The sequence below is a fragment of the Bos javanicus genome, chromosome 25 (assembly GCF_032452875.1).
Source record: "Bos javanicus breed banteng chromosome 25, ARS-OSU_banteng_1.0, whole genome shotgun sequence".
Lineage (NCBI taxonomy): Eukaryota > Metazoa > Chordata > Mammalia > Artiodactyla > Bovidae > Bos > Bos javanicus.
In genome coordinates, this window is record NC_083892.1 from 7,782,683 (window position 1) to 7,796,536 (window position 13,854).

The 13,854-nt window shown below is 46.2% G+C and overlaps 1 protein-coding gene across 1 annotated transcript in view; it reads left to right on the forward strand.

The window, feature by feature from the left end:
• Positions 1–12,693, forward strand: part of ABAT (4-aminobutyrate aminotransferase) — a 239,842-nt gene extending 227,149 nt beyond the window's left edge. Inside the window, exon 16 of the mRNA XM_061401090.1 lies at positions 12,500–12,693. Coding sequence (XP_061257074.1) covers positions 12,500–12,678 — 179 coding nt within the window. The 3' untranslated portion in view covers positions 12,679–12,693. The remainder of the gene's footprint in view (positions 1–12,499) is intronic.
• Positions 12,694–13,854: the final 1,161 nt, after the last annotated feature.

The following is a 13,854-nucleotide window of genomic DNA, read 5'->3' on the forward strand; positions in this document are numbered from 1 at the left end:
GCCGGGCGGCCTCGTCGCTCGCTGCTGCGGCCGCCGCCGCCTCAGCCGCCGCTCCCGCCGCCGCCGCCGCCGCCGCGGGTCCCGCCTCCCGCCGCCGGGGCCGGGGCTGCGGGGCCGCGGGCCGGCCGGGGGCGGAGGGCGGCCGGGCGGGGGCCGCGGAGTCAGCCCCGCCTCGGGCCGGGCGCGGCGGGCGGGAGGCCTGGCCGGCCGCGGCGGGCCTGCGGGGCCGGGGGCCGGCGGGAGCGGCGGCGGCGGCGGCGGCGCGGGCGGGCGACGGGCCGGCCGCGCTCGGGGCGCTGTGGCCTCCGCCTTATCGGCGTCGTCGTCGGGGCTCCGGCAGCGGACGCGGCGCCCGGCGGCTCGGCTCGGCTCGCTCTCAAAATGGCGGCGGCGTGAAATGTCACATCCGCATGGGGGGCCCGAGAGCGAGCTTGCGAGCGACGAGAGCGGGCGGGCGGGCGGCGCAGCGAGCGGGCGGGAGGGCGCCGCGCTGGAGGGCGGAGCGGGAGCGGGAGGCGGAGCGGGGAGGCGGAGCGGGGCGCGGCCAGCCCACCGCCGCCGCCGCCGCCTGGGTCCGCCCGCCCGCCCGCTCGCGGCCCTCAGCGCAGCGGCCTCGCGCCCCGCGCCGCCCGCTTCGGCCTCTCCCGACCCGAGGGGCCCGCCCCGGAGCCTCGCGGCCCAGCCCCGGCGTGCGCGCCCGGGGGCCCCAGCCCTAGCGGGGCGAGTGGCCCCGGCAGGTGCCCGGCCCGGCGTGTGGTCAATCCAGGAAGCCCAGGGCAGTCCGGGGAGGGGGGCGGGGGATGCAGGGGCCGAAACCCTGCCCGGGGCCCGGTGACCGCGGGAAGGTTGGCTGATGTCGCCCGGGGACTCGGCAGAAGACGGCCCGATCGGAGCGAGTGGCCGGTGCCGGTCAGCCCTTGCTGGTCCTGGTGATGATTATTTTACCTCTTTGAAAACAGATGTGTAATTCATTCAACCCAGTACCGCGCTGTGCGAGAACTTTTCTCACTGTAGCCCAAACCAGACACCAGGTTTTGGTCCCCTCAAAACCAGCCAAAGTATCTCTTGATCTGGCATCAATTGATTCCCTTCACATCAACCCAATTTGGCTTAGATCCTTTAGGGCCTGCCGCCTTCCCATTCCTTGGGAGACCGGCGATAGGGGTCTCAACTTTCTGATGAGATCCAAGGCAGTGTGGATGAAGAAGGGAGTGGAGGATACGTACATCTCTGCGTCTCTACTGTATCTCTTAGTGACCGTCTCCAGGGAGAATATAATTTTGCCCTCAAATGACCAGGAAGATTTTCTATCTGCTCATCTTCTGTCCCTGCATTTTTCTCTGGTTTTCTCTACTTGATTCACTGTCCGTCTCCCTTCCGGGAAAAGAATGTTTTGTTCTCTGTGGTATCCCAAGCACCCTGAGACAGAGCAAGTACTCAGATACATATTTGTTGAATGAATGTGTAATTAAAATGTGATGAGATCCAGCCCCCCACCTCCCACCCCTCAAGCATTTCCCACCAGTAAATTTCTTGCTGGACCCAAGCAGTGACATTCAAGAGGGAAGGAACCACTTCACGACGAATCAGTCCAGCCCCAGCATCACCCCCCGGATTAGGAAGAGGTGTTGTTATTCCCACAAATGCTAATGAAAGGTTCTCAGATGCAAATGAACCCTTCTCACTTGGGGGAGGGCAGACAGGACCGCTCTGGTGGAAGGGGTGGCAGGCAACGATAATGGTGCCTATCGGGTTCCACACTGGCCAACCTTATCTTCATCACTTGGGTTCAGAACCAACCCCGGGAATTAAAAAAGGATAAGAGTAGGGAATACCTTGCATGATGGTTAAACTAAATGTGGTACACCCAGTACAGTAAAATACTATTTGGCAATGAAGAATGAATTAATTTAAATTAATTAAATGTAAATCTATTATATTTTAATTATTAATGACATCATTCAAGATGCTCCTATTCTTATTTTTTCTGCACTTGATAAAATATTCTCAGAGAAATGTTAATATGTCTCACTATGATTATGTATTTTTTCTTTTCCCTCTTATTCTGATTTTTTGCTATATGTATCTTTGTTTCTTTGTTGTTAGGTGTCTAATGATTTATGATGCCTATCTTTGTGAATTATACCTTTTATCGTGAAAAATATTCATCGTTTCATTTAAAATAAATTTAATTTTTTTTAAAAATTGGATGAGGCTTGAAAACACTGTGCTGAGTTAAAGAAGCCAGACAGAAAGGATCTTATAGTGTATGATGATTCCAATGACAGGGAATGCCCAGAGCAGGAAAATCAACCTATAGAGATGAGAGATAGATTAAGGACAGTTAAGGGTTTGGGGAGTGACTGCTAGAAAGTACAGGGTTTCTTCAGGGGGGCGGGGTGATGAAAATATCTAAAATCTGATTCTGGTGATTATCCAACTCGGTGAATATAGTGAAAATACTGAATTGTGCACTTTAAATGGGTAAATTATATGGTATGGGTCAGATTGCAATAAAATTTAAAAAAAAGAACAAGATGAGGAGACTTCCCTGGGGGTCCAGTGGCTAAGGCTCCACACTCCCAACACAGGGGGCCCGGGTTCGATCCCTGGTCAGGGAACTAGATCCCACACGCTGCAGCTAGAGATACTGTATGCCACAACTAAGACCAGCACAGTCAAATAAACATATAATAAAATTTAAAAATAAAAAGATGAGAATGAGAATAAAAGACCTGAGTGAAAGCTGTTCATAGTCTAGGAGAGTGCTAGAGATGGAGTGGCCTGGGGTTGGGGCGGGGGTGGAGATAGAGAAAACAGGTTAGTCTGTAGGCAGGTCAAGTTGCTGATAGCCTGGAGTTGGGTGGGACAGAAGAGAGAAGAATCAAGTATTACTCTCAGATTTCTGTTTTCAGCAACTAAGTGAATGATGGTGCCAATTACCAACATGGGGGAGAAGTCTGGGGGAGGCACAGGTTTGGAAGTAAAATTGAGAGGTTTTTCTGGCTTTGCTTTAGGGAGCTGGGAGGGGGTTGTTGTTTTTGTGTTTGCCTTTTCTTCTTCTTTTTTTACTGTATTACATTTGAAGTGCTTGTTAGATATTATCTGTGCATGCCTGCTCAGTCATGTCCGACTCTTTGCGACCCTATGAACTGTAGCCCACCAGGCTCCTCTGTCCATGGGATATTACTGACAAGAATGCTGGAATGGGTTGCTGTTTTCTCGTCCAGAGGATCTTCCCAGCCTAAGGATCGACCCTGCATCTCCTGAGTCCCCTGCATTGGCAGGTGGATTTTTTTTTTCTTTTTTAAATCACTGAGTCACCTGGGAAGCCCCAGACATTATCCATATGGAGGTGTGAAGAAATTAGTTCAACAGGAGTCTGGACTGAGGGGTAGAAATGTGTGGAGATGGTATGAGAGCCTAGAGGTCACTTAGGGAGGTGGGGATATATAATATATAGCAGATGTGGGCCACAGTCATATGCTGATACAAAGATGGACCCACAGAGTAGACGACAATTCTGGAAACTGGTTTACTTTCATAGTACTTCCTAGCATTCTCTTATTCCCTACAGCCTTCATCCTAGATGGCTTCCTTGGTAGCTCAGGTGGTAAAGAATCTGCCTGCAATGCAGGAGACCAGGGTTTAATCCCTGGGTCAGAAAGATCCCCTGGAGAAGGAAATGGCAACCCACTCCAGTATTCTTGCCTGGGAAATCCCATGAACAGAGGAGCCTGGTGGGCTACAGTCCATGGGGTTGCAAAGAGTCTGACAGCTGAAACGACTTAGCATGCACGCATTGTACAGCAAAAAGAGAAAAACAAACAAACAAAATGAACATGTGTAAATAATCTCTGTCCACTCCTAGAAGCATCTTGATGAAAGAAATTATCTTTCTCACAGCTCTGTCCACAGAACCTAGCACAGTGCCTGCCACATAGCAGATGCTCAATAAAGGTTGAATCAATGCTTCCACCCCAGCTGATGCTTACTAACTGCATGTGAGGAGCTAGGAGCCATCTGGGGCAAAGATGGGAAAGACAGTGCCTGCTTGCTTTCAAGGCATCTCAGATGGATTTTCGTACTTATTTGCTCTTTTCTTCCTTTGCCCATCTTTCACAGAGGAGTGGATGGCAGGTGGAGAATTTATCCCTAGGCCCCCATGGCTACTAGGAAAGCAAGACCAGTGCATTTTGAGGCCTACCAAGAAGGCCCAGACTCAGTTATTCCTGAGGGCTATGCTAGTGTGTTTTCTTCTTTGCCCAGTGGAATTATTATAGCCCCTTTACACGCAGAAGGGGTTGTTGGGAAAGAACTCCGCAGAAGATGTGAATCAGCTGCGGAAAGCCTGCTTCCTGGGAGCCTTAATGCCAAGATGCTTCAAAGAAGCTGTTTGGAGAACTCTGTTTGGGCAAGAGGATTGGCACTATTTCTGATCACTGCCAATTTGTTTTAAATTTCACAACCCCTACCCTGGTTCCGAGAAACAAGGGACCAGAGAAAGAGAGAGAAAACTGGGGAGACTGGAACCTCTGGACCAGCTGCCTTGTCAGTAGGTAGAGCCAAGTAGGGAGGGGCCGCCCTATCACTACTGTCTGAGCAAAACATATTTTGCTGCTCCCAGGGCCCCAGCCATGACTCGGCATAAACAGCTGGTCAGGTTTTTTTTTTCTTGAGACCCACCCAGACTATTTACCTACTTGTTCTCATCAGAGTCTAAAATAAATTAATGCACATGTCAAAGAAGAAATGGGAGTACCAAGCACATTTTTTCTTTTTCTTTTTTTTTCAGTGTAAGTGTTATAATCCATAGTTGGAAAGATACAACTTAAACCCCTAACCATAAGGTTAGTGAGGATGTGGGCATAGAGATAAGGCATTCGGTAAAGATCGTGTAGCTGTAAGCAGTTCGGGAGGGTAAGGGGCTTTAGGGTGCAGAACCAGGTGGTCCAAGGGGGTTCCGCAAACTTGAACTTGGGAGACTGACCCAACCTGTTAGAACTCAAGGTTCTTATCAAGGAAATGGGGAGGCTAGTTTCTGTCTAAAGGGGCTGTTATGGAAACCAAGTGAAAAGATAAAACTTTTCCCAAAGTTTCCCATCCAGAGCTTGTGAGATGGTTCTTGTAAAAGAATGGATGAGACCCCAGCCCCTCCCCATTCCTGACACATCATCCTTTCACTCAAAACTATTCATAGGCCTAACCCTAATCCACTGTGTGAAAAGGACAGGGCTGCCTGAGTTAAACAAATGGCAAAAATGACCATCAGTTCAGTCGCTCAGTCGTGTCCGACTCTGCGACCCCATGAAATGCAGCACGCCAGGCCTCCCTGTCCATCACCAACTCCCGGAGTTCACTCAAGCTCACATCCATCGAGTCGGTGATGCCATCCAGCCATCTCATTCTCTGTCGTCCGCTTCTCCTCCTGCCCCCAATCCCTCCCAGCATCAGAGTCTTTTCCAGTGAGTCAACTCTTCGCATGAGGTGGCCAAAGTACTGGAGTTTGAGCTTTAGCATCATTCCTTCCAAAGAAATCCCAGGGCTGATCTTCAGAATGGACTGGTTGGATCTCCTTGCAGTCCAAGGGACTCTCAAGAGTGACCATGGGGGTGGCTAATGAAGTCACGTGGCCGATATGCTTCTGGGCTGTGAAGCAACAAAACCTTAATGCCTTTCTTTCTTTTTTTTTTTTTTAAGATTTCTTTGGATGTGGACCATTTTTTTTAAAGTTTTTTTTGGGTTTGTTACAATATTCCTTCTGTGTTATGTTTTGGTTTTTTGGCTTCTAGGCATGTGGGATCTTAGCTTCCTGACCAGGGATCCAACCTGCACCTCCTGCATTGGAAGGCAAAGTCCTACTTAACCAGTGGACACCAGGGAAGTCGCAAAACCTTAAAGCAAACTCTTTTTGTGGTTGGCTGGTGGGCTATAGATATTGGGATATCGTTTACTCAAAAAAAAAAAAAAAAGAAACAGCTCACAAAAAGATGCTTTGAATGGGTTGCCTCAAAGTTTAAAGACAAAGATGCCCTAATGAGAGACAGTGAGACCGTGGGTGCCTTCTTTTCCTGTTTCTGTTTGTTTGCGTTTTAGGAAAATTTGTCAGACAACTATCACCCCTCTTGGTCAGATCTTCTTAAAAGGGTAAAACTGTGGAAGTGAAAGTGAAGTCGCTCAGTTGTGTCTGACTCTTGGCGACCTCATGGACTGTAGCCTACCAGGCTCCTCTGTCCATGGAATTTTCCAGGCAAGAGTACTGGAGTGGGTGGCCATTTCCTTCTCCAGGGGATCTTCCCGACCCAGGGATCGAACCTGGGTCTCCCGCATTGCAGGCAGACTCTTTACCATCTGAGCCACCAGGGAAACCCAAGACTATGGAACAATGGGGTAATTAAAAAAGAAAAAAAACAATGTAAGTGCTCCGTTAAACAGCCCTTACTGTGAGGCAGGAACTTGTTGAAGCACTTCATGTGTTACCCAGTTCATTTCACTCTCACTGCAACCCTGTGAGGCAGGTGCTCTGATGCCCGTTTCATGGAGGAGGTCACTGAGGCTCCCGGTTAAGTAACTGGCTCAAGGTCACACAGCTGATAACGGAGAAGTCCAAATTTGAACCCAAGCAGTGTGGCTCCAAATTGCCACAATAAAAAAAAAAAACATTGCTAAGCAACTCATTTGATACCTGCAATGTGAAATCCCCCCACCCCACTGGAATCAGGACCCTCATAATCTGTGTTTACACTATCTTCTCATTCTGAAAAGAGATACAGGCCACCTTTCAATGGCACTGCTCATGCCAAATCTTCAGGAACCTTCCTTTCTGCGGAGTCTTATAAATTTGATTTATAATTTTATTTTATTTATTTTTTTGGCCGTGCTGGGTCTTCATTGCTGTGCGGCCTTTTCTCAAGTTACAGGGAGCAGGGGCTGCTCTCCAGTTGCCGTGCTCAGGTTTCTCAATGCAGTGGATTCTCTTGCTGCGGAGCACGGGCTCTATCTAGGAGGTGAGAACTTCAGTAGCTGCAGCATGTGGGATCTTCCTGGAGCAAGGATAGAACTCTAGAAGCCTGAGCACTCGCTCGCCATAACTAGAGAAAGCCTGCGTGCCGCAACGAAAACCAAGTGCAGCCAAGACAAGACTAAATTCAGTCTCTGCCATTTACCAATCAAGTATCACTGGCTCAGTCGTGTCCAACTCCGTGGCCCCATGGACTGTAGCCCTCCAGGCTCTTCTGTCCATGAGATTTCCCAGGCAAGAACACTGGAGCAGGTAGCCATTCCCTTCTCCAGGGGATCTTCCCAATTCAGGGATTGAACCTGGGTCTCCTGCGTTAGCAGGCAGATTCTTTACCACTGAGCCACCAGGGAAGCCATGTTTTATTTTCGTTTTATCATTTATTTATTTTTTTGGCCTCACAGCACATTGGATATCTTAGTTCCCTGACCAGGGATCAAACCCACGCCCCCTGCATTGGAAGCATGGAGTCTTAACCACTGGGCCACCAGTGAAGCTCCACCATCCCTTTGTTTTAAAAGGCAATTGACTCGTGTTTGACCAGTATCAGCCTAGAAGTTTGTCACATCACACACATTCTTGACAGAATTTTCTTAGCACGAATTGTAAACCAAATAATAAGTAACTCCTCAAAGAGCCAGGTAGCATGCTTTGTATTTGAGCATCTTAATGCCCACAATCAGGCAAGAGCAATAGTAATTGCTTGTGTTTATTGAGTGCTTCCCCGTGCCAGGCACTGGGCCAAGGGCTTACAGGAACTCATTCGTTTAGTCCTCTCAACTGCCCTTTGAAATAAAACCATGCACCCCTCTTTACAGGAGAGGAAACCAAGGCGCAAGGAAGGAAAGGGCTAAGAGGTAATAAAAAACAAGGGAAGGGCTTCTTAATACAGGTTAAACATAGACTTGGCACAGGATGGCCCAGCTATGCCACTCATGGGGATGTACCCAGCAGAATGGAAAACAGGGTCTCAAACGAAAACTTGTACACGGATGTTCATTGCAGCAGGAGGCATGATAGTTTCCTATCAAAAGATTGTTTCCATGGAAACAACCAAATTTCCACGGACAGATGAATAGATTGACAAAAGGCGATGTATCCTACAGAAGAATATTACTCAGCCCTTAAAAAGGAAGCATGTATACCTGTTTCAATAAACCTTGAGGGCATTACATTGAGTAAAAAGCCAGCCACAAAAGGCCACATACTGTATGAGTGCATTTATATGAAATATCCAGAATGGCCAAATCCAGAGACAGAAAACAGATTAATGGCTGCTAGAGGCTGGGTATGGGGATGGAGGGCATGACTACTGAGTGGATATGTGGTTTCTGGGAGCAAGGTAGTGAAAATGTTCCAGAAATACTGGTGATGATTGCATAACATGGTGAATGGATGAAATGTCATTAATGGTAAATTTTATCTTATGTACTTTAATAAAAACAAATAAGGTAAAGATTTGAACCAGGGTGGCTCCATGGTAAAGAATCCGTCTGCTAATGCAGGAGACAGGGGTTCCATTCCTGGGTCCAGAAGATCCCTTGGAGAAGGAAATGGCAACCCACTCCAGTATTCCTGCCTGGAGAATCCCATGGACAGAGGAGCCTGGAGGGCAAAGGGTCGGACACGACTGAGCAACTAACACTTCACTTTTTCCCTGCACGCTGTAGGATGTTTATCCGAATCCTTGGTCCACCCACTGAATGCTGGTGGCAGCTGTGACAAACACAAATGCCTCCAGACTTGGCATTAGCTTGTTCAATGACTCAACTTACTCTTCTCCTAATTAGCCTAAAAATAAACTGCAGACCTGGAAAATTATTTTCAAAGACATTTGAAAATGAAGGTGGAGAACATCCATGTGTTCAAAGTAAAATGTATTTAACCTCACATACAATCATTCACTCTTGCAACAAATGCAGAATGCTTCTCTGGCACCTCCATACTCAAGGTCTGGATGAAGGCAGAAAAAAAGGAACGTTGCTTTAAGGCCGTGATGTGGGTCCCCTGGCCAGTGAGGTTGTCACATCCTTGGATCCCCTGTCTCCCATCTCTTAGGACACGTAGACACAGGGCACAGCTAAGCTATTAATACTAGGCTCTATGGCTGCTCAGGAAATAGGTCTTTCCTTCCATAATTTTTGCTCAGGAAAAAAATTTTTTTTAATGTTTATTTATTTGGTTGCCCTGGGTCATAGTTGTGGCATGTGAAGTGAAAGTGTTAGTCGCTCCGTCGTGTTCAACTCTTTGCAAACCCACAGACTGTAACCCTCCAGGCTCTTCTGTCCATGGAACTCTCCAGGCAAGAATACTGGAGTGGGTAGCCATTCCCTTCTCCAGGGGATTTTCCCTACTCAAGGATGAAACCCCGGTCTCCTGCATTGGAGGCAGATTCTTTACCGTCTGGGCCACCAGGGAAGCCCTAGTCATGGCCTGTGGGAATCTAATGCCCTGACCAGGGATTGAACCCCCTGCATTGGGAATGTGGAGTTTCAGCCCCTGGACCACCAGGGAAGTTACACGGAGTAATATTTTGATTGACTCAATGAATACACATGCTGGCAACAAGCAGATTTTTTGCACCACTGTTTGGAGTACAGTGACTGTTGCAAGCAGCAACTGGATTTTATCTGCCAGATGGGATCTCAGGGAATTTAAATTAATTAAAATAATGGCATTTGGTATCAAGGTTGATAGGGAAAGAGTCTCAGGTTCTGAGGCAACCAACTTGAGAACACTGAGGTCCCTTTTAAAGAAAATTACATACAAAATGGACAGCTTTTATCAAGCAGTTACTATGTGCCAGGCACCCTGGGGATTGTTCTTTTTTTTTTTTTAAGATAATATCCCATATTAATAATTATTTCTTTAGAGTAGTTTTTGTTCATAAATAATCTCTGCTCCTGCTCAGCACATCAACCAAAGGAAAGTAGAAAGGAAACTCTTGTCAATATTTTAAGAATCTACATTTTGAGAGAGCCTTTCGAATTTCTTTTTTTTTTTAAAACAACTATAGTATCTTTAAATGGCAAGGAACAATGTGTTTCAGGATTTGGTGTTATCAAGATATTTTTTTCTTACAATAAAAATGTTCAAGGCCTAGAGAAAGACTGTCCTTGTTAGCTGAGTCCTAAAAACCTTGTTTTTTCCTGGATTAATTCTGCTATTGACTTGAAGTAATGTCCCAAGAAGATAAATGCAAGCAGGCAGTGGTAAATTAATACAGAATTCAGTTCTTAGATACTCTGAGAGTAGAAATTCAAAAGCAGAGGACAAAGAAGATAAATCTGCAATTAATAAATCTACATGGATGCTCAAATGTTGGGTTAAATTAACTGGGCCAAATTTAACTTGAACTGCCCTGATTCTGTAGGAGAATGCTTATCATTCTGGAGTATTTTTTAAAATCAAATGATGCAACACACATTTTTGGAACACCTACTAAGTTATCCTAAAGATAGGAACCATTTATGTTAAATCGTTTCCATTGTTATTTATCAACTCTGACTTGCTTTATCAATTAAAAAATAATAATAATAACGTGGGGGTTTCCATGGTGGCTCAGTGGTAAAGAATCTGCCTGCCAATGCAGGAGACACAGGTTCGATCCCTGATCCGGGAGGATCCCAGATGCTTGGGAATAACTAAGCGCATGCACCACAACGGTTGAGCCTGATCTCCGGAGCCCAGGAACTGCAAGTACTGAGTCCACGAGCCCTAGAGCCCATGCTCAACAAGAGAAGCCACCGCAATGAGAAGCCCTCACACCACACCTAGAGAGTGGCTCCCACTCGCTGCAGCTGGAGAAAGCTCTCACAGCAGCGAAGACCCAGCACAGCCAAAAATAAATAAGTAAAATTATGAAACAAACAAAAAATCGGACTTCCCTGGTGGTGATGTGGTTAAGAATTTGTGTTCCGCGGGCAGTGGGGATGGGTTCGATCCCTGGTCAGGGAACTAGATCCTATATACCACAACTAAGACCCAGCACAGCCAAATAAAAATACATTTTAAAAAAGCATGTTTTTAATCTCTGTTACATTCAAGGTATTTAAGGGAGTAAAAAAATGGTTTGGGCTTTTTGGGTTTCACTGAAAATTATGATGCCACCTGGCTTGTTTTATTTTGCCTTTATATAAAAACTTGACTTTTGTGCTTTTAGCCACAATACTAATATGCAAGAAAATTAACAGTGGTTTCCTTGGAGGAATTTGGGAACAGGAGGAGATTCCATGTTTGTTTATTAATTTTTTTAACTTTACTTTTCCACAGGAATTAGTAAACTAAGGCCCACTGGCCAAAAATGCAAGTACTTGTTTTTAAAAATAAGGTTTATTTCAAGGAGTAAGAGATAAACTGGGAGACTGGGCTTGACATATATATATATATATATATATACTGTGCTGTACTTAATCATTCAGTCCTATCCACTCACTGGACTGTGGCCCACCAAGCTCCTCTGTCCATGGGATTTTTAGGCAAGAATACTGGAGTGGGTTGCAATTTCTTCCTCCAGGGGATCTTCCTGACCCAAGAATCGAACCAGAGTCTCGATCTGCTAAGCTACTGAGAAAGTCCCATATATTCAATACTACTATATATAAAGTAGATAATTGCTATACACCTGAACTAACACAAATTCTTAAAGAGATGGGAATACCAGACCACATTACCTTACTCCTGAGAAATCTGTATGCAGGTCAAGAAACAACAGTCAGAACCAGACATGGAACAACAGATTGGTTCCCAATCAGGAAAGGAGTACGTCAAGGCTGTATATTGTCACCCTGCTTATTTAACTTATATGCAGAGTACATCATGAGAAACGCTGGGCTGGATGAAGCACAAGCTGGAATCAAGATTGCCAGGAGAAATATCAACAACCTCAGATATGCAGATGACACCACCCTTATGGCAGAAAGCAAAGAAGAACTGAAGAGCCTTGAAAAAGGAAAGAGGAAAGTGAAAGAGGAAAGTGAAAAAGTTGACTGAAAACCTGGCATTCAAAAAACTAAGATCACGGCATCCAGTCCCATCACTTCATGGCAAATAGATGGGGAAACAATGGAAACAGTGATAAACTATTTTCTTGGGCTCCAAAAATCACTGCAGATGGTGATTGCAGGCATGAAATTAAAAGATACTTGCTCCTTGAAAAAAAAGTTATGACCAACCTAGACAGCATATTAAAAAGCAGAGACATTACTTTGCCAACAAAGGTCCATCTAGTCAAGGCTATGGTTTTTCCTGTGATCATGTATGGATGTTAGAGTTGGACTGTGAAGAAGGCTGAGCGCCAAAGAATTGATGCTTTTGAACTGTGGTGTTGGAGAAGAGTCTTGAGAGTCCCTTGGACTGCAAGGAGATCCAGCCAGTCCACCCTAAAGGAAATCAGTCATGAATATTCATTGGAAGGACTGATGCTGAAGCTGACTCCAATACTTTGGCCACCTGATGCGAAGAACTGACTCATTGGAAAAGGCCTGATGCTGGGAAAGATTGACGGTGGGAGGAGAAGGGGACAACAGAGGATGAGATGGTTGGATGGCATTACTGGCTTAATGGACATGAGTTTGAGCAAACTCCAGGAGTTGGTGATGGACAGGGAAGCCTGGCGTGCTGCAGTCCATGGCATCGCAGAGTCAGACACAACTGAGTAGCTGAACTAAACATAAATTGTAAACGAACTAAACTCCAGTAAATTGTTTTAAATTTCCATATTAAAAAATTAAATTTTGGCCTCCCTGGTGGCTCAGTGGTAAAGAATCCTCCTGCCATTGCAGGAGACATGGGTTCAATCCCTGATGCGAGAAGATCCCACTTGCCTCAGAACAATTGGACCCTTGTACCAAAACTATTGAGGCTGTGCTCTAGAGCCCGTGCTCTGAAACAAGAGAATCTACCACAATGAGAAGCCCAAGAAGCCTGTGCACGGCAACGGAAGATAGCCCCTGCTCGCCAAAACTAGAGAAAAGCCCTGGCAGCGATGTAGACCCAGCACAGCCAAAGAGGAATATAAATAAATAAATAAAATTATTTTAAAAAATTAAGTTTTGTTGGAACACAGCATTCATTCATATGTGTGTTATCTATCGCTACTTTCACCAGATGAAGGCAAAATTAATAGCTGCAATAGAGATCAGAGGTCATATACAAGGCCGGCAAAGCCAAAAGTACTTACCAAGTACTTACTCGGCCCTTAATGGAAAGTGTGTCGATTCCTGCTGTACTGTGCATATAACAAGTTTATCATGTGCATATAATACTGTAATAATAACATCTGGAGGAAACATATCAAAACCATATAGCATTAGAGCAGAGCTCCAGGGAACCTGAGATGAGAAGGCTGAGAACCCAGGGCTCTCGAGTCTTGGTTGGTGGTGGGGGGTCCAAGGGGCCCTTATCTGAGACCTCCACCCTAGTACCATTTCTCTTGGTTGCCTCCTCCAGGGTACAGTGGGCTCCCAGGTTCTGCCAGGGCTGGCGCTATGGAAAAACTCTTTTGTCCCCTTTTCCCCCGGGGGTCACCAGAACTTCTCTAGCACTTTCTGGTCCACATTATACAAGTCACCCCAAAGCAGGTTCTCAGAGCATGGTCCCAGGGCCTTCAGCATCACCATCCCAGGAAAGACTGTTTTTTAAGAACTCCTCTCTTTGAGGTGTTCAGTTCAGTCGCTCAGTCGTGTCTGACTCTTTGCGACCCCATGAACTGCAGCACAAGACACTTACTCCTTGGAAGAAAAGTTATGACCAACATAGATAGCATATTCAAAAGCAGAGACATTACTTTGCCAACAAAGGTCTGTCTAGTCAAGGCTATGGTTTTTCCAGTGGTC